The following is a 21,025-nucleotide window of genomic DNA, read 5'->3' as shown; positions in this document are numbered from 1 at the left end:
ACCCCTTTCACCTGTTACCCTATACGATAATCATGTCCTGCACATGTACAGCTTCAACTGGATTTAAGAACTGTGTCTTATTCACCTCTGGATTCCTAGTGCTCAGTGGAGCAGACAAATCAATAATTAAGAGAGTGGACCAATTGTGGTGTAGAAGATTTCTTAGAGTTTTATTTCTGATTATGGCACTTGAAGGAAGAGAGGGTGTATGGCATCAGCCTGTGTTTGGGGGATTTCACTCAGAAAATTAGTATGCTTATTTCTCCATGGAAAAAGGATAAATAAAGCAATGTTATGTTTTAGTTTAAGATATGCAATAAATCAAAGACAACTCCAGAAGCAACACCTAGGCAGACGATTGGTTGATTTCCGGCACTAAACTAGACCTCCCCAGATATTGGCAGCAGGGTCTACAGTAATTAAACTCTGCTCCTTTTCCTAGGTCCTTGGAGGAAATAAGCCACTAGGAGTTAAGATTCTCTATTTGAGGGGCGCCTGGGTGGCTCAGTCATTAAGCGTCTGCCTTCGGCTCAGGTCATGATCCCAGGGTCCTGGGATCGAGCCCCGTATCGGGCTCCCTGCTCAGCGGGAAGCCTGCTTCTCCCTCTCCCACTCCCCTGCTTGTGTTCCCTCTCTCGCTGTGTCTCTCTCTGTCAAATAAATAAATAAATAAAATCTTAAAAAAAAAAAAAGATTCTCTATTTGATATCACAGCACTGCTGGAGATGGTGAAAAAGGAGCTGAGAACAGAGACAAAGAGACAAAGTCCGAGCCCTAGTTGGGGGATAGGGCTGGAGATTTTCGGGTGGCTTCATGGTACTTTGAGACCTCACTTGACTTTAATGACTTCCTTTGTAAGAACAAGACAAGCAGACAAGACTGGGGGCCCAGTAGCATCAAGAGTTGATTCCTGAGGGATGTCCAAGATCACACCTGTCACAACCACATCACATGGAGGAGTGTGGACCCTGCCCTTGGTCAGGGGTAGGTTGGAAGGATGGCTGGTCGGGTGTCACAGCTTCTGCTTTGTCTCCTTCTTCAAAGGGCCTCTTTGTTTTCAAGAGCATAGTGCTAAGACCATTCCTACACCAGGATGGCAGGGAATGACCATGAACCACATAAATATATCTACTAGAGCCAAACTAAATGTATCTTCAACTCAACTTCTCCTTAGGTGGAACCTCAAAATGCTCTTTGTCCCTCCAACATGAAGTATGATGGAGGGGAGGTTGGAATGCAAAGAAACAAGATTCAACCAATAGCAATTCAAATATCTTGCTTTTGAAAATTTTACAAAACTATTTGGCCATTTTCTTCTCCAGGTCCTTGGAAGGGGCCTTTGCAAGTAAAGGGTCCCAAAGTTTACCTTTCATTAGCTTTATAGTGAGTTCGTTTCTGGGATATTTTATTTATTTATTTTTATTTATTATTTTTAAATTAAAGTTTTTTTAAGGGGCGCTGAGGTGGCTCAGTCAGTTAAATGTCTGCCTTCAGTTCAGGTCATGATCCCAGGGTCCTGGCATTGAGCCCCGCATCGAGACCCACATCGGGCTCCCTGCTCAGTGGGGAGTCTGCTTCTCCCTCTCCCTCTGCTGCTCCCCCTGCTTGTGCTCTCTCTCGCTCTGTTAAATAAATAAAATATTTTTAAAAATCTTTTTTGAAAAGATTTTATTTATTATTTATTTATTGAGTGAGTGAGTGAGTGCGTGAGTGAGTGAGTGTGAGCAGGGGGAGGGGCAGATGGAGAGGAAGTGTGAGAATCTCAAGCAGCCTCCGCACTGACTGAGCGCAGAGCCCTACTCTGGGCTGGATCTCATGACCCTGAGATCATGACCTGAGCCAAAATCAAGAGTCTGATGCTTAACTGACTGAACCACCCTGGGACCCCTGGGATAATTTAAATTGCAACCTGCCCCCTACACCCAGAGCACCTCATTCCTCTTATTCCCTTTTCTTATTTCCATAGCACCACTGCCCTCTAGGTACTGTATAATTTACTCATTTATTATATCTACTTCTGTTAGAAGGTATAGAATGTAAGTTTTATGAGGGCAGGCATCTTATTTTGTTCACTGATGTTTCTCAAGTGCCTAGAAAAGGGCCAGGTGCATAGTAGATGCTTCAGAAAGAGTTGTGAATAAAAGAATGAAATAAATAATGCATAACTGAGTGAATGAATGATCTAGCTAATCTACAATTGGAAATTGTAAAATTTGAGTTCTATTTCAGACTCTGACCCTTAACCTTGGCCAGGTCCTTTAGACTTTCTGTGCCTGTTGCTTCGTGTATAAAATTAGGTGGTTATTTATTCGTTCAATTAATATTTATTGCAACACAACACAACATGGTCAAGAGGATACAACGATGCTTCCTTGCATTCAAATCCTACTACTTCTTGCAGAGCGTAGAACTCTGCGACTTCAAAAATCCCGCCTCTTTCAAGCCCCGCCCACCAGCCATGTTATTCTTTAGGCTCCTCCCCGATTCAGCCCAGCCAGCTGCCTGTGTAGAGGCCCCGCCTCCGCTCGGCGCAGTCATCCAATGGCTAAGATACACGGGCAGGCGAATGCCGGGGAGCTTTAGGTGTCCTCTTGGCGCCTGACCAGAGTCTTGAGGAATTCAGTTCCTCTTGAATAGTCGCTTCCCCGAGTTGTCCCTGCGATATGCAAGATCACCCTCTCCCCCAAGTTCGCTCGGAAGGGTCGGACAAGGCTCCTGAGTCCCGTCGCTGTCCTCCCTAGAAGCCCTGGGTCTTCACTGGACGAGCCTCTCGCCCCGCAGCATTCTGGGAGTGGTAGTTTTCTTCTTCCCAGTTCCTTCCAGGCGGACTGGTGGCTACGATTCGCAGAGAACTACCATTCCCAGGCGCCCGAGCGAGCTGCCAGTCACGTGACCCGCGAGGACAAGGGCTGGTAGGCGGGGGCCGGGTCGGGCCGGTGCTCCGCAACTGTCTGTGACGCCCGGAGGGGGGGGGCAGTCTCGGCCCCTGGAGAGCCCGCCATGGTGCGCGCGGGCGCCGTGGGGACGCATCTCCCGGCGTCCGGCTTGGACATCTTCGGGGACCTGAGGAAGATGAACAAGCGCCAGGTAAGGGAGGCCCGCGCGGGGGGCGCGCCCCGGAGCGAGAACCGGCTGCAACTGCGGGGAGTCGGGGCTTTCTGGGTAGGGCTCCGGGAAGGACAGCGCCCGGCGACTGGGGCCGACGGCGCCCCCAGGCTCCCCCACCGGCTCTCAGAGGCCCTGGGTTCAAATCTGCGCAAACCCACGTGTGGGCACGGGTGTGCGCTGTCCTGACTGACAAGAGCGCAGTGAGGGGAGGGTGGCCAGAACGGAGAAGGGAATAGGAATCTAGTCCTACGGATGTCAGATGTGGTTGAGCAAGCCAGGAGAGGTGACTCGGCCGAGTGACAGCTGTCTGCACGTGTTTGAAGGGCCAGCCCCTGGAAGAGGGAATAGATTTCTCTGTGAGGCTCTGGAGGCCTGACACCCCGAGGAAGGCTGCCCGCGGATGGAAGGGGCGAGAAGGCAGGCGAAAGGAAAGAACTTTCTGACAGTGGAAACTGTCCAGTAATGCCTCCCAAAGTAATTTCTTCGCATTCTGGGAAGTGTTCTCCCCACTATGCATCGGGACTAAATAAAGCTTCTTGTGCCTGGCGATCTCACTGGGGATGCTCAATCGTTTTAGACTCAGTGTTCCAGAGGGGACCCCGGAAGTCTTCCCTAATTTCTTAGATTCTGTCATCTGGCTGCACCTCGAATGTAGGAAGCAGTTAGCATGGGTTCTCTGGGCAACTGGGGTTGATTTCTCACTCTTCTGTGACCTCAGAGGAAAACTTCCTTCTTGCTCTCTCCTTGGTCAGCTCCTTGGCCAGCATCGCTGTCTTTGAGTCTTCAATATAAGGCTGAGTAGGGACTGGAAAGGAAGCCCTCTCAGCCAGGAAAAATGCAGTTGCTTAAGCTTCTAGATAGAGAATTTAGGGGACCTGTAGGGCATGATAGATCCTAATGGATCCTAATACTTTTATTGGTATGAATAATAAATTATGCTAAGAAAAATGGAAGCATCCTATTGGTAATTTTGATCGTCTTTGAAAATGGTATAGGGGCTCCTGGATGGCTCACTGGGTTAAGTGTTCAACCCTTGATTTAGGCTCAGGTTGGAGTCCCAAGATGGAGCCCCACATGGGGCTCCCTGTTGGGCATGGAGCCTGCTTAAGATTCTCTCTCTCCCTCTTCCTCTGCTTCTCCCCTCCTCCTCACCCCCTTGTGCTCTCGCTCTCTAAAACAAACAAAAACACTTAAAAAGAAAATGGTATAAATTCTCATGATTTTGACACATCCTGTCATTTTTGCCACTATATTGTGGAGTGGGATGATGCCTACGGCATAGCACAACTTATGCCTGTGGACATATGGGTTTGGTTTGGTTTTGTTTTGTTTTCCAAAAAGAATTGCATACTAGTGCAGTAGTGTGGGAGAGCTTGGTGACTCAAGTCACCAAGTCTAAACTGTTGTTTAGAATCTGGTTGTTTCTAGGTGTGCATGGCTGATGAGCTCTTAGGAGTTTCTGTGATTAAGACGAGTTGTGGCAGTGATTATCACCAGCTTGAAAAACCAACAGCTAATTCCCTGAGCACTGATGCTGTTCCCAAGAAAATCCTCCAGAAAATAGAGCTTTATTTTAAACTCTAGACTTAATTGGCTAGGTTTTCAAAATGTCTCTAAAACTGGTACTGATTACTGGTGGTTATAATTGCAGACTATCAGAGACGGCCTTCTGATGACTGTCTCAACTCCTCAACTAGTTTGCCTTTTGAAAGATCTGTATATTCCCACTCTTGGTGATAAGGCCTGTCAGTAGCTGTTGCATTGTCTATGTTTTGCTAGTTTTCTAATTAAAATGCAGAACCTCAAATCTGCTTCCTCCTGGTACTTTTGTTCTTCTTCTTTTAAGCTTTGTCCTTTTGTTTCTTTTTCCCCTCCAAAATAGCATCCTCTGACACCTTGTCAGGCATGCATGCTCCGCCAATCTTGGAAGTGGGACCTCCTTTCTCTGCTGCCCCAGCTTGCTATAAAATAAGGCAAGAGCCACATGCAAAAACAAGGACTCTTTGTTTCTGCAGTGAGGAAGAGAGGAAGGAAGAAATACAGCTACTGGCATTTCTGCTGCTTTGTCGGCCAGAATATCGAGTCTGAAATGTTTGTTTGAAACTCTCAGACATTGGCTGTTTCATCTTTGGTTGACAAAGACTGAGTGTGCGCTTGCTTCTGAACTTTTGCTTCGGCTATGAATTGCCGAGCTTAGAAAGTTGGGAGGTGAAGATGGACGAACAAAAGGCACCAGTGAAACGTGGTGGTGTATTTCTTACATCCCAGTCAGTTTGTCAGTAGTTCAACCAAAATTATGTTTCTGAATTCTGGGATTTTAATCCTATACTCAGATTAGTAGGTTCCTTAAAGGTAGGGTGTTGAAGTAGGATCTGCGGTTTTGCAATTAGCTTGTTAGGTTTTTGTATAATCGGTTATTTTTTTTAGCCAATAGACGTCTTGCTCAAAGGACTTTTTTTTGAGGAATTGATTTTACTCCCCCTCGATGAATTTTTCAAGCATAGAAAATCATACTGGAAAAATTGTTAGCACTAGGCCTTTATTACATAAATGGCAAGGCTTTATACTTTGCTTTTATCAGGGTGGAGCCCGATGGTTTGAAAATCTGTCTAAAAATGACAATTTCTGTTTAAAACTGTGGTTTGGGGCTTTCCCAGTCAGATCTGTAATTCATAATGAAACAACATTTATTTATCAAGTCCTTCAAGTCAGGCAGAGCAGGTGGAGAAGTTTTCGAATGCGAGCTACAGTGAACAGCCTCTGCTTTAGACTGATGTGCCTTGCAAGGCGGATTTTACTTCGGAAGCAACAATTTAATGTATTATAGCCCAATGCTTTAACAGTATCCGCTTGGCACTCCAGTTTCCTTCTTTGTCTTTTGGGGATTTAGTGATAGTTTCATAATTTGCTCTTGACACAGTAGCCAAAGAGCTGTTTTGTTTTTTTTTTAATGGTGTGTAACTTTAATTTTGAATTACATTTATCTTCTTTTCAATTATTACATCAGAATAGCTTCATGGTTATTTTTTTTTTTAAGATTTTATTTATTTATTAGAGAGAGAGAGGAAGCGGGAGAGTGAGAGTGAGCGGGGGTGAGGGGCAGAGGGAGAAGCAGGCTCCCCGCTGAGCAGGGAGCCCGATGCGGGGCTCCATCCCAGGACCATGGGATCATGACCTGAGCCGAAGGCAGATGCTTTACCGACTGAGCCACCCAGGCGTCCCAAATCACGGTTATTTTAATTCATTTTTATGTCCCCACTTTCAGTTATTTCCTCCATAAATACCTGGAATGACATAATTTCACACACGTGCAATAGGAGCAATATGAGCTCTGCTTTTCCTACCTTGCTGCCACGTCAGACTGCGTGTTCCGTTTTGTCACAGTCTTCAAAGTAATCATTTTAACGGCCATATAACATTCTGTCAAGTTCCTTTAAACATTTATTTTCCCCAGACTTTGGAATTAGCTCATGTCCATGACAGAAGTTTTAAAGAATAGAGAATAGTTTAAAGAAGAAAATTCAATCACTCATAATTCCACCATGCTAACATGGCCTCTGTTGGCCTTTGAGGGCACCTCCTTGTGTTCATTTGACAAACTGTTTTGCAGTTTGTGGAGATTCTACTGAGGCTACACTTTTGTTTTAAATAGTGCAGTTACTTGCCACTATTTTACTCAATCATTTCTCTGTTGTTGCTCATTTATTTCCTTTTCTCTGTTACTAGAAATAGGACCATAATGCGTATAGTTGGGCCATAATTCCCTATCTGCCTTTATTGTAGACGAAATTTCTAAAGTAGGATTACTGGGCCCAAAGTAACCTCATGATTCTAGTGCCAGATTGGTCTCAGAATGACCGTGTCTGCTTGCCTTCTCACCACAGTGCACCCTGGGCCAGCACCGAGTATTAGCATTAAAAAAACAAAAACAAAAACAAAAACAAAACCCCAAACTTGAAGTTTGCTAGGCATAAAAAAGAAGAGGGGAGGAGGGAGGGAGGATTGGATTTGAACACTCTAAGTGTTTATTCACCACTTGTATTTCTTCTTTGGAAAATTAATAGTTTTAAGCTTTTACCTCTTTTGTTGTTGTTGTTTTGGGGATTTTAGTGTTTTTCTTACTAAGTGTTTGTGCCCACCATATATTAAAGATGTTTATTTTCTCACTATTTACTCAACAAATTGAGTACTTACTTTTTGCCAGACCTGTGTTGAACTTTGGAGGTACAGCTGTGAACAAGGCCAAAATGATCTTTGCCTTTGTAGAACATACAGTCTAATGTAAAAGACGTTAAAAATGATATGTATAATTATAGTGATGGATGGTATCAAGAAGTGCAGAATGCAGTGAGAATATGTAACAGGAGGACCTAGGCTGGCCTACAGCAGAGTAGCAAGCTCCAGCCCACCATCTGTGTTTGTTTGTTTGTTTAGAGACTTGGGGGGTGGGAGGTAGGGTTGGGGGAGGGGCAGAGGGGAGAGAGAGAATCTGAAGCAGGCTTCATGCACAGGGTCCAGTGCAGGGCTCAATGTCACGTTCCTGAGATCATGATCTGAGCCGAAATCAAGAGTCAGACACTTAACCGACTGATCCACCCAGGCACCCCCCACACCATCTATTTTTATTTATTTATTTATTTATTTATTTATTTATTTATTTATTTATTTAAAGATTTTATTTTATTTTATTTTGACAGAGAGAGACCCAGCGAGAGAGGGAGCACAAGCAGGGGGAGTGGGAGAGGGAGAAGCAGGCTTCCCACGGAGCAGGGAGCCCGATGAAGGGCTCGATCCCAGGACCCTGGGACCATGACCTGAGCCGAAGGCAGACGCTTAACGACTGAGCCATCCAGGCGCCCCCACCATCTATTTTTATAAATAAAGTTAATTGGAACATAGCCATATTCATTCTTTTACATATTGTCTTTAGTTGCTTTCTCGCTACAATGGCAGGGTTGAGTAATTTCAACAGAGACTATATGGTTTGTAAAATACTTATTATGTGGCCCTTTATAGAAAAAGTTTGCTGACTCCTAGTCTAGTGGGTCAGGGAGGGCTTCCCTGGGGAACTGGTGCTGAAAGTAGGATTTAAGATGCGTGAGCATTAGGTATGCTAAGGAATCTAGGGAGAGAGCCTCTGGGCAGGGTAAATAGCCAGGTCACCATCCTGGAGTGGATAGGAGCATGTGCTCTCTGAAGCACTGACAGATACCACTATCGTACCTGGAGTGCAGTGAGCTTCACCAGCTGAAGCTAGGGAGTACGGGGATGTACCAGACAGGGCCGTAGAGACCATATTCATCCTCAGAGTAGTGGGATCCAATTGAAGGGATGCAATCGAGGGGCAGTTGAAGCAGGGCATAGAGATGATCAGATGGCCAGAGGTGGCATTTGCAAGTGAGTGCAGAGTGTAACGTGGAGAGCGCATTGACAGAGGTGTGTGTGGACGTCAGGAAACTGGTTAGCAGGCTCTTGCAGCTGCCCCGTGGGCTCTGTTGGTGACTTGGATGAGAGTGGTGCCAGTGGGAATAGAGAGAATGCAACAGATGCCAGAAATGTTTAGAAGGTAGAATGTATAGAACGAACTGGGAGGGGGAGTGACAAGAGTCCTGCCATGTAGGTGAGCACATATGGCAGAAGAACAGGTGTACATGGGCAGGTAGAGGGGGATAATTGAATTAGAGATGTGGGGATTGAGCAGTTTCAGTTCCAGGCATGTTGAGAGTGGTTGGTTCAGGTGGAGGGAGAAGGACTTTGGAGATGAGGATGTCTAAGAATTGAGACACTAGAGTGTTGGGTAGGCCATCTACGTGGCTCTTCGGATCACCCAGGACAGGGGTTGTGAGGAGGAAGATTGAGGCAGGTACTAGAGTAAGGAGCCATCCTGTAGGGCACTAAGGGCAGATGCCCTGAGGGACTTACATTCCAAGTAGTAGTAGGCACAGTGACTTTTGTCCCTACAGCCTCTTGGAAGACTGTAGACATCTGGCCCAACAATCCAGCTACAGTCCGATATAGGGTGTTGTGAGGTAGGCATGTGTTGCTTTTCCCCCCTGTAGTCACCAGGGGTTGGGTGTGGCAGGCAACTGTCAGCGAGGAAGAGCCTTGAGCTTTGGCAGGACAAGCCCTGTGGATCTTAACTCAGTGGTCTACGGTGGAGCAAGATCAGCTTAGAACTAGATATCATCTTGTGTGGCTTTCTGCCTATGTTCTTTTTTTTTTTTAGAAAGTTATTTTTTTTATTATGTTATGTTAATCACCATACATTACATCATTAGTTTTTGATGTAGTGTTCCATGATTCATTGTTTGCGTATAACACCCAGTGCTCCATGCAGTACGTGCCCTCTTTAATACCCATCACCAGACTAACCCATTCTCCCACCCCCCTCCCCTCTAGAACCCTCAGTTTGTTTTTCAGAATACATCATCTCTCATGGTTCATTCTGCCTATGTTCTTAACCAGATATTGTTTGCTTTTTACTTTTTAAAACATTTATGGAAAATTTAAACATCCAGGTGTTTAAAGTTTTTGTTCACTTTGCAATGTAATTTCAGACGCAGAACAGCCTCATCGCTAAGTACTATAGGACTCTGAAGCCTCATTTGAGATCTCTTTGGCCAGGTGGCTAATGAGTGGTTCTAGGTAAACCACACTGCGTGCATCAGGCTCTCAGGTCTGACGGGTAGTCTCTACACTAGAGCAGGAGGCCCTCGGGGTAGAAGTTGAATAACAGGACTCTTCAGGGTTGAAGGTTCTGGGAAATCCCAGAGAGGTAAGTAGAGTCTTATCGAGGCTTTAACAAAGTAGGTCCCATGGATTGCTCTGGGTTTTTTCTCTCATTGCTCACTGAAAGAGAGATAATATACAGAAGGCTCATTCCACCGACAAAAGTTGAAATACTACCTGAGTTTGCAGTTTGTGTGAATTAGCTTAATATCCTAAAATCACAACTTAGCTTTTTGTTTTGTCTTTTTTTGTAAACAAGCTCATCTCCAGCTTAGGGTTTGTGCATATTCTTCCATTGGTTTTCACTTTGGGTTTGGCCTTTCTCGTTCCAGCTCTATTACCAGGTTTTAAACTTTGCCATGATCGTGTCTTCTGCGCTTATGATCTGGAAAGGCTTGATCGTCCTCACTGGCAGCGAGAGCCCGATCGTGGTGGTGCTGAGGTAGGTTCCGCACGCTGTCTCGCTGCTGTCACGCTCCTGCCGGAGACAGAGGAGCAGTGTTGCCTGAGCGAAAGCCTGCGTGACAGCCAACGCTCAGTATTTTCACTGGGTAGACTATTAGAGTTTTCTTTGTTGATACCTGTTTTCATTTCGTTCTGGCCTTTGTTGAAACATCTTACCTTTTTCAGCACGCACTTCAGAGCTTTTATCGTGGGGATGCTAACGCCCCAGTACTATATATTTGCTTTTGCATTTTAATGCTTTAATGCACCTAAAATAATCCTATGTGATTATTTGTGTACAAATTGATTTTAAACATAAGTAATTTAAAACTGTGATTTAAAACTGTGATTTGGTTTTCTTTGTACCCGACAGGGAAGCGTATCTCCCTAGTGCCCAGCAGAGTGTGCTGTGTTGTTTCAAGCGTCTTCCACAACACTGTTGTACGGGGCTACTCTCTTCCTGAGACTATTATTCTTCTAAAGCACAGGACGTTAATTTGAGAAAAGTTGATACTTTAGTTAACTTCATACAGCCATAAAGTCATGCAAGGGGGGAAACGTAATCAGTTTGAAATCAAAGAAACATGTTAGGGAGCCCTTAGGTGCTTTAAGATGCTCTCTCTCCAGTGTGGCCTAGACCATCGAGCCTTGCAGGGTGGGGGGGAGAGGGGCGGGGTTGATGGAGCCCATGTGCTTTACAGGGGGAGCAATAGGCTGTGGCAGTGACCGGGCAGGGTCACCCCTGGCCCGTGGAGGAGCCAGGGTCAGCACGCAGGGTTCGTGCCTCCCAAACCAGTGCCCTTGCCCTCCACTGGGCCTTATTGCCATATCATGGGGCTTCAGCCATGGCCCTGGCTTCACCAGGTTGCCCTGGTGTGGCTGGCCAAGGGGCCTATTCTAGAGAGACACTGCTTTCATAAATTTAGGAGCCTTAGAAGAGCACACGGGTTTCTGATTCACTGGCGTTCACACTGTGCCCTAGGAGTGCCCTGGGGTCCAGTGGATAGGTTAGGAGGGAGAAAGGGAGCAAATACATGGATTCTAGAGACCTCAGCCTTGTTTCAGTTATAACAGCTCCATTTTTTATGTATTGTATATGGGTATGCAGCCTGGTAAGATTTCATTCAAAAGAAGGATTTTAAGCTTTTTTTTTTTCATTAGAAATTAAAAACCTCTGGGGCACCTGGATGGCTCATTCAGCTAAGCGTCTGCCTTCGGCTCAGATCATGATCTCAGGGTCCTGGGATCGAGTCCCGCATTGGGCTCCCTGTTCAGTGGGGAGTCTGCTTCTCCCTGTGCCCCTCACCCCGCTTGTGTGCTCCCCCCTCAAATAAATAAATAAAATCTTAAAAAAAAAAAGAAATTAAAAACCTCTAATTTAGATGGGCCCTCCTACTTAAGAGATAAAGAGCCTGAGGCCCATGGAGGCCAGGCCACTTGCATCTTACAGTTACTTTTGACAGGGCCCAAACTAGATCCCAGATGTTCTGGTTTTCCTTAAATCACACAGACACACTTGTACACAGAAACTGTTGTAACATTGCGGTCTGTAGGGACTTCTTTTTTTTAAAGCACCCTTTATAGTTCTAAATTTGGTTTGTCAACATAAACTATTGACATCGTGAGAGATGTGTGACCTTAGGGAACACTGACCTTTGGGAAATCCCTGGACTGTGAGGAAAGCAAGTGTAAGTTGATATTAGTGAAACATTCCAAAGAAGTGCATTCCTCATGAGACATGATAATGAGTCTTTTTCTTTTTTTTTATTTTATTTATTTATTTTTAAAGATTTTATTTATTTATTTGACAGAGAGAGACAGTGAGAGAGGGAACACCAGTAGGGGGAGTGGGAGAGGCAGAAGCAGGCTTCCTACTGAGCAGGGAGCCCGATGCGGGGCTCGATCCCAGGACCCTAGGATCATGACCTGAGCTGAAGGCAGACGCTTAATGACTGAGCCACCCAGGCGCCCCTCTTTTTCTTTTTTTTTTAAAGATTTTATTTATTTATTTGACAGAGAGAGACATAGCGAGAGAGGGAACACAAGCAGGGGGAGTGGGAGAGGGAGAAGCAGGCTTCCCGCTGAGCAGGGAGCCCGATGCGGGGCTCGATCCCAGGACCCCGGGATCATGACCTGAGCCAAAGGCTTAACGACTGAGCCACCCAGGCGCCCCAACGATAATGACCCTTGATGACAAACTGTACTCTTCTGCTTCTGAGACTTATCCAGGAGGTTTTTCTAGTTGTAGTTCTTAATTGTTTGCTCTTTCTTTCCCTCATAGTCATTTATATTTCTAGCCCTCTCTCTGTTTTTTATTCAGACTTCCTATTTTTGAATGCTAGATCTGTTATGATACTTAGTGTCAGTGGTTTCACTTAAATAATAAACACATCAGCAAGTACTTAGTGACAGGCAAGTCTCCGCTGTGTTTCTCTTTGCTGATCTGCATGTGCTGACAAGTTTAAGGTAGTCCAGGGCCTGGAGGGACAGGAGGGCCAACTTCTTGAGCTGCTGCCATTTTAACTCACATTTTCCTTTAAAGCACTCCATTTCTTCACTAGTCTGGTTCTTCCTCGCTGCATCCTGCCCTCAACAAACTTCTCACTGGTTTTTGATCATACAGCCTCTATATTGTAATATTGTTTGGTCTTATTTATTTTCTCATGCATTATGACACAGCATGAGCATATGGAAAATGAATTCTGAATGGATTAAAGACTTCAGTGTGAGACAGGAATCCAGCAAAATCCTAGAGGAGAACATAGGCAGTAACCTCTTCGACATTGGCCACAGCAACTTCTTTCAAGACACGTCTCCAAAGGCAAGGGAAACAAAAGCAAAAATGAACTTTTGGGACTTCATCAAGATAAAAAGCTTCTGCACAGCAAAGGAAACACTCAGTGAAACTAAGAGGCAACCCACGGAATGGAAGAAGATATTTGCAAATGACACTACAGATAAAGGGCTGGTATCCAAGATCTATAAAGAACTTCTCAAACTCAACACTTAAAAAACAAATAACCCAGTCAAAAAATGGGCAGAAGATGTGAACAGACACTTCCCCAAAGAAGACATACAAATGGCTAACAGACACATGAAAAAATGCTCAACATCACTAGCCATCAGGGAAATACAAATCAAAACCACAATGAGATACCACCTTACACCAGTTAGAATGGCAAAAATTAACAAAACAGGAAACAACAAATGTTGGGAGGATGTGGAAAAAGGGGAACCCTCTTACACTGTTTTTTGGGAATGCACGCTGGTACAGCTACTCTGGAAAACAGTATGGAGGTTCCTCAAGATGTTAAAAATAGAGCTACCCTACAACCCAGCAATTGCACTACTAGGTATTTACCCCAAAGATACATATGTAGTGATCCGAAGGGGCACATGCACCCCAATGTTCATAGCAGCATTGTCCCAATAGCCAAACTGTGGAAGGAGCTGAGATATCCTTCAACAGACGAATGGATAAAGAAGATGTGGTACATGTATACAATGGAATATTATTCAGCCATCAGAAAGGATGAATACCTACCATTTGCATCAACACGGATGGAACTGGAGGGGATTATGCTAAGTGAAATAAGTCAAGCAGAGAAAGACATTTATCATATGGTTTCACTCATATGTGGAACGTAAGCAATAGCACGGAGGAACATAGGGGAAAGGGGGGAAAACTGAAGGGGGAGAAATCAGAGAGGGAGATGAACCATGAGAGACTATGGACCCTGGGAAACAAAACTGAGGGTTTCAGAGGGGAGGGGGGTGGGGGATGGGTAACAGGGTGATGGGTATTAAGGAGGGCACGTGTTGTGATGAGCACTGGGTGTTATACGCAATTAATGAATCATTGAACACTATATCAAAAACTAATGATGTACTATACAGTGGCTAACTGAACATTAAAAAAAGGGAAAATGAATTCTGTTTTGTTAATTTCATTCACTTCTACTAGATTACGATTTACTTTGAATCCACTGAAGATTTTTGGCATGGGTTTAAACCAGTACCATGTAGGATTATTTATTGACCCCCACATCAAAAGCAGTCAACATTTGTTAAAATTGGGCTTTCTGTAGAATACGGCCTAAGGGATGATGCTGCAGGAGTCCCAAGACTTGGGTTTGAATTTTGTCCCAACCTTCAGCTCATTTTTCGGGTAGATCAGTCTTCTCAGGCATTCATTTGTTTGCTTCTCTTCCTTGAATGGGAATGCCCACGTCCTAGGTGCTGGGGATGAGCCATGAAATGCAAGACTTGCCCTAGAGTATCAACCAGCTTCAGAGTCTGCACTTCTGAATGAAAATAGTAATGTATTTATAGATGTAGGACCTTTTTTTTGAGGCTAAAAATTGGCAGCTTTTACTTCAAAGTGTTCACATTATACTTGGTTCTTTTTCTACCTAATACAGAGTACAGTGGGGCCTGCTACTATCCTTTTCATACTTAATCTAAGAAGAAATCATTTCCTTTCTCACTTGATGTCATCATCATGAGCAGTCAGAAGGGAACCACTGTGGCATGTTTGATAGCTCCCAGACCTACCTGACAATTGATGGAGGTGGAGACTTTCACTGATCGGTTTATTTTTGTGTTCTTCATGAATTGAAAAGTTCCCCTGTGAGCCCAGGCTAATTGGATGTGATTTTGTGTTTCTTCCCAGTGGCAGTATGGAGCCAGCCTTTCACAGAGGTGACCTTCTGTTCCTGACAAACTTTCGGGAAGACCCTATTAGAGCGGGTGAAATTGTGGTCTTTAAAGTCGAAGGACGAGACATTCCAATAGTTCACAGAGTGATCAAAGTTCATGAAAAGTAAGGTGACTTGACTTCTTTTTGGTGGTGTTTTATAAATTTTGGTAGCCAGATTAATTTTATTTATTTATTCATTCATTCATTCATTCATTCCACTAGCACTGATTGTTATCCAACTTTTTTTTCCCATTTTTTTCTCAAGTTTTTGTTTAAATTCCAGTTAGTCAACATACAGTGTAATATTAGTTTCAGGTGTGGAATTTGTGATTCAATTTCAGGAGCCAGTTTTCATGGTTGAGTAGAAAGTAGCAGATGCTCTGGATTATGTTCCTAGTCCTGCCATTTACTAATTGGGTGACTGCGGACCTGCTACTTTACCCAGTCTGTAAGACGGGCATGATAACATTACCATTTCCCATCGTGACTCACAGGGCGAGTGTGAGAACTGAACGGACAGGTGTTTCCGGAAGCACTCAGTAACTTAAGTTGCTGCACAATGGGAGGTGGAAGGTACGAGAGTATAATAGTTATTTGAAGGAGTATCAGAGAAAATCTAGTCCCATTGCAGCTGAGGATGATGGTGATGTGAGGACTGTTTTTCTGAAATGCAGAAAGCTGCCTGTTTCTGGGTGTCACTTCGGACCAAGCGGCATTCACAGCTGTAGCCTTAGCCCTGGACGGCGGCCCGGCGCGGGGTTCAGTCACTGCGTGTCCTGCCTCAGTTCTCCCCCCACAGATGGTCTTCCTTTCTTTTAAATGCCAGTGGTGGCTACTGAAGACACTTTTTGGGAACGAGAAACACTGACTTCTACCTCAAATATATTAAGTTCCCAGGGGAGGGTACAGTCACATGATTAGTGAAAATGTTACCTTCTATATACTGGGTTATTCATTTACCTCTTGCAGCTTAGTGTAGCATTTTTACCTGCCTGAGTTATGGAATTAAACTGACGTGTGTATTTGTGTTTTTTAAATAACAGAGCGTTTCTCATCGCGCATGGGCGTGTGTGGGTGTATGGGTGTGTGTGTGTACACACGAGTGTACTGTAACTATTTGTGTATCTCCAGTGTTAGGTTCCCGTTCCATTCGCTGCTTGCAGGGGTCCCCCAAGAAGTCGATACTTAAAATCGTCACTTTGCTTTGCTGTAAACGTTGGAATGACCCTGTTTCCGTTTGCGTTGCGCTTGTGGTTCTACACGATGGGACTTGATGTCCACTTGTTAACTGACTGATAAAGAAATATGCATGGTCGTAACGTGACAGCTGACTTAAAAATAATTTCTACAGATGAAAAATTATTCAAAGTTGAGGAAATAATGGTGATTTTCTGTAATTTGCATGAGTTGTGGGAGAGACTGCTTGGGGTTTTATCTTCTTGATTTCCTTTATAACTGCAGCTGCAAATCAGCTTGCTTCTTCTGGCGTGGTTTCAAATCTTTGTGGGCTTTTAATATTTTATCTAATTATAATAGTGCTTTTTTCATTTGTCTTATTGAAAGAAGACCCTCTTTATAGCTCTATAATGCTGTAATGTTGTGTTTCTAGTGTCAAGGCTATGTAAGCGCCGGTTTAGAATGTTTAAAATTAATCCCATGGGTCTCTTTAACACACTGGTTTTATGCCATTTGTGATTCCTGTTTCTTTGCAAACCGGATTTTATACCACTTTGCTCAGTGCTGAAGGAAATAATGCATTAACATTCTACATTTGGCAAGGAGAAGTAAGTTTGAGGAGGGGTAAGGGCACACCCGCATTGAATTAGCTTGTGCTCAAACCCGTGTGATCTAGGACCACGTTCATGTCTAGAGTGAAGGGGAATATAATCCATGTTCACAAGTTGGTCTTTGAGGACTAAGAGTGAAAACAGTTGCTGGAAGCTAATCATTGCCTTGCTGGTGTCCTCGTGCTTTGCCATGCTTTTTGGTTATCAGGGTAACATGAGCATTTTAGAATTTGAGTCTGCAAAATCGCCAGCAGACCTGCGTGTTAGTTGGATGGTTATCTGTAAGCAATCACCTTAGACCAGGAAAGATCTAGTTATTGTCGAATGCTCATCTAAATGCCCGTATCCGACTGTGACATGCTGGGTAAACTAATTGTTTTCTAATGATGCTGTGCTGAAAATCATTTGTGAAAGGACATTATTTTGCTTTCTAGAGATAATGGAGACATCAAATTTCTGACTAAAGGAGACAATAATGAAGTTGACGATAGAGGCTTGTACAAAGAGGGCCAGAACTGGCTTGAGAAGAAGGATGTGGTGGGAAGGGCCAGAGGGTGAGCATTAACTTTTAAGTTATATAAAAGATTCAGGAACCAGAAAAATAGTTAGTAACAAAGAAACTAGGGGTGCCTGGGTGGGCTCAGTTGGTTAAGCGTCCGACTCTTGGTTTCAGCTCAGGTCGTGATCTCAGGTCATGAGATCAGGCCCTGCATTGGGCTCCGTGCTGAGCGTGGAGCTGCTGGGGATTCTCTCTCTGCCCCTTCCTCTCTCTCTCTCTTTTTCTCAGTCTCTCTCTCCCTCCCTCCCTCAAAAAAAAAAAGAAACTAAGAAACTAAGTGTATAAGATAATGGAATCACTTGTAAGTAGTCCAATTTGTACTGTGTACTGCATTTACTGTGTAAATACCACTCAGAACTAAGGACCTAAAATCTAAAACTGAGTGCAAGTATATTATCTATATCATTGGTTTAATTCTGTTTTTGAAAGAAATTGTCACCTAGAGATTAGTTATTTGTGGTTTTAAATAGCAATTACAAGAAATCCTCCCAGAGATAACCACTGTTTAACACTCAAGGGAATATTCTAGACATTCCCTGTACCTATAGAGATGTGTGTACATATACAATATAGAATTTTACATAGTAGAATTTTATTTTTTCACCCAACAAGAAGTTGGAAATAGATTTCTGTGTCAAATCTACACCCATGTATTTTTAAGTGGGTATGTATTGTTGTTCCACTGAGAATCATAAAATCCTAACTTAGCCAATCCTCTTTTGGTGGACAGACTATTTCCTGTTTTTCTCTACCAGAAACAGTTATGTGATAAATCTTTTAATATTCATCTTTACATAATTGTTCCAGCAATGAGTTCTGCTTCTGATTGACACAGCAGAGCGTGTATCCTCTTATTAAAAAAACAAAAAAGGCAATTCTTCCCCTCTCTTGGTGACTGTTTTTTATGTTTAACCCTTGTTAGAAGTGTCTTTTTTTATCTTCTCTAAATCCCTTGAGCTGTTTAAGGCTGGAGAACCTGGTTACCATTTTCTAAGATTTAGCTTTATCAGTCAGATTGTGGTTTGAGGCCTCTGCTCATCTTCTAACTCCTTTACCCTATTGCGTTTCCACGGGAGTATCTGTGGGGAGAAGAGAGAGACTTCCAGCTAGTCAGTCCTCTATTTTTAGATGTCCTGGGTCAGGCTTCATATAAAGGAGAGCTTGGAGCTGCTGATTTACATAGGACTGGTTGCCTTACCTGGTTTCCCCTTAGTGAGGTGAGGCTTGGGTCCACTGACTGCATCTTTTTTTTTAAAGATTTTATTTATTTCTTTATCAGAGAGTGCACAAGCAGGGGGAGGGGCAGGCAGAGGGAGAAGCAGACTCCCTGCTGAGCAAGGAGCCCGATTCAGGACTCGATCCCAGGACCCTGAGATCATGACCTGAGCCAAAGGCACTTAACCGACTGAGCCACCCAGGTGTCCCCACTGATTGCATCTTCTCATAAATTTTGTCAGGAGAATCATTGGCTAGCTTATGCCCCAGACCTTCTGTGTCTGTGATCATAATCATGTGGGTATAAATTACAAGACTCACATCTGTATTCACTGCCCAATAAGCCTGTTTGTTACATCTGAAAAGCCCCATGAAATGAAAATGATGATGATTCTTCCAGTTACAAATAATTCTCCATGTATTTTGAAAGTTTTCCCTAACAGCCATCTTTATATAGGCTGTCTAGATGTGACTTCTCCACTAAAAAAATTAAAAACTAGCTTGATAGCAGTTGTCGGTTCCATTTGTACAAGTGGCTCAACTAATTATTTTATTTTTTTTAAAGGATTTTTTTATTTATTTGACAGAGAGACAGCCAGAGAGAGAACACAAGCAGGGGGAGTGGGAGAGAGAGAAGCAGACTCTCGCAGAGCGGGGAGCCCGACTCGGGGCTCGATCCCAGGACCCTGGGATCATGACCTGAGCCGAAGGCAGACGCTTAACAACTGAGCCATCCAGGCTCCCCTCAACTAATTATTTTAATTCTGTTATGGTGAATGCAGTGAGCGAAGACAAGCAGCATCTCTAGTTGAAATCATGTGCTTGCCTAAAAAATCATCCTGCTGTTAGTCATGATGCTTTTGATTAAGAAAGCCTTTTGAGGCAGGAGTAAATGTTAGTTTTATAGCCCTAATCAAGGCTATTCCCAAGGAAGATTTGTGTCCTAAGGCTGATTTAGAGTGTTTTTAAATGTTGCTATCATCATTTTACAAACAATTTTTATATTTCTGGCTTTTCATCCCACAATTTAGGTTTTTACCATATGTTGGTATGGTCACCATAATAATGAATGACTACCCAAAATTCAAGGTAGGAATGTGTCTGTATGTCTGCATTAAAAAAATGTATATACATTGGAGCTTTTTGCATGTGCCGCTGTAAAGATGCAGTCTGTTTAAAATGTTTTGCTGGGTTTTTTTGTTTTTTTTGTTTTTTGCAGAGTGTATTTAACTACAAATTAATATAACCATTTAAATTAACACTTAAATCAGTTATTTAAAATAGCTACTTCCATCTTTTGTGTTCATAGTGTATTCTAAAATGGCACCGCTATATTTGTTGCTTTTTATCACGGAAATCTTTAAACATACAAAAAAAGTAGTACAATAAACCCAGTAATGATGATCTCTCAACCTCAATAAAAATGGTATCTATATTTTTTAAAAACCACTTGAAAAACAATAGGGAACCTACGCAAGAATGAGCAATGAATTAGCCGTGTTTGTTGGGTGCTTGATCCTTAGTCCATCAATATATTTGGGGGGGGTTTAAACCATAATGTGGCATTGAACAGCTAGTTTGGAGAACCAGGCAAGGGGGAAGAGGTCATCTTTTGATTCTGTCCTCAGTCTAGCACTAAGCAGACTTCATCTGAATACATTTATAGACCAAACTAATTTGTAGAGCTCACAGTAATTTCCCGCTGTGTTTTCTTTACAGTATGCTCTTTTGGCTGTAATGGGTGCATATGTGTTACTAAAACGTGAATCCTAAAATGAGAAGAAGTTCCTGGGACCAGATTGAAATGAATTCTGTTGAAAAAGAGAAAACCTAATATATTTGAAATGTTCCACTTTCTGTATAAAAAGAAACAATGTGGAGACATTTTTGTCTTGTCCAAATAAATGATTCATCAGTGAAGATTGTTTTCTTTTGTGGGCTCTGATTTGAACCTGCTCAATCTATGTGCCACTCATGGTAGTCATTCTAAGCCAAGCACCGGGGTCTGGGCCACTTCTGGACCTGCTGCTGGGGATGATGCATGGTCCCCACGATGTAGTCGTAATGTCTGAGTTTCAAAACTAAAACTCTTTGCATGGCATAATAGCATTTCTGGGGGGGAAACGAACAGGCCCCTAAAAGGAAATGGTTTCTTATTTACTAAAGTAGAATCTGATAAGTTAATAAAGCCTAAAACCTTTTTAAAAGGAAAGATGTAATCTGCTTTGTGTTTGTGGTGGGATCTATCTTGAGATAGTTGGATAAATTATTTGAAAAGTGCTTCATAAATTAGAAAAACAGTGCATCCTCCCTTGAAAACTTACAAAAAGTACAGAAGGGTGAGAGGCGCACGTCCCTCTCTGTAGTTTCCCAGGGACCTCCACTGTGGGAGTTTTATACAGTATATCGTCCTGCACAGAAAGCGGTCCTTCACGAAACTATCTGTCAGGCATTTCTGTCCCGCTATCGCCCTAGGTGCTGGGG

At 43.4% G+C, this 21,025-nt stretch overlaps 1 protein-coding gene across 2 annotated transcripts; it reads left to right on the top strand.

Moving 5' to 3' along the window:
* The first annotated feature begins 2,895 nt into the window (after positions 1-2,895).
* SEC11C (SEC11 homolog C, signal peptidase complex subunit) lies at positions 2,896-20,461 on the top strand. 2 transcript variants are annotated; one of them, XM_036101760.2, is made up of 6 exons: positions 2,899-3,087; positions 10,170-10,279; positions 14,954-15,103; positions 17,202-17,321; positions 19,573-19,630; positions 20,261-20,461. In XM_036101760.2, exons 1-6 carry the CDS (start codon positions 3,001-3,003, stop codon positions 20,312-20,314), a joined length of 579 nt encoding a protein of 192 aa, XP_035957653.1. In that variant the 5' UTR covers positions 2,899-3,000; the 3' UTR covers positions 20,315-20,461. The 2 variants fall into 2 exon arrangements, with proteins under 2 accessions (XP_035957654.1, XP_035957653.1); XM_036101761.2 differs by lacking the exon at positions 17,202-17,321 and having other exon boundaries at positions 2,896-3,087.
* The last annotated feature ends 564 nt before the right edge of the window (positions 20,462-21,025 follow it).

Source organism: Halichoerus grypus, chromosome 13 (genome assembly GCF_964656455.1).
Source record: "Halichoerus grypus chromosome 13, mHalGry1.hap1.1, whole genome shotgun sequence".
Classification (NCBI taxonomy): domain Eukaryota; kingdom Metazoa; phylum Chordata; class Mammalia; order Carnivora; family Phocidae; genus Halichoerus; species Halichoerus grypus.
Note: the sequence above shows the minus strand (reverse complement) of the source record. Positions and strands in the feature narration are given on the sequence as shown.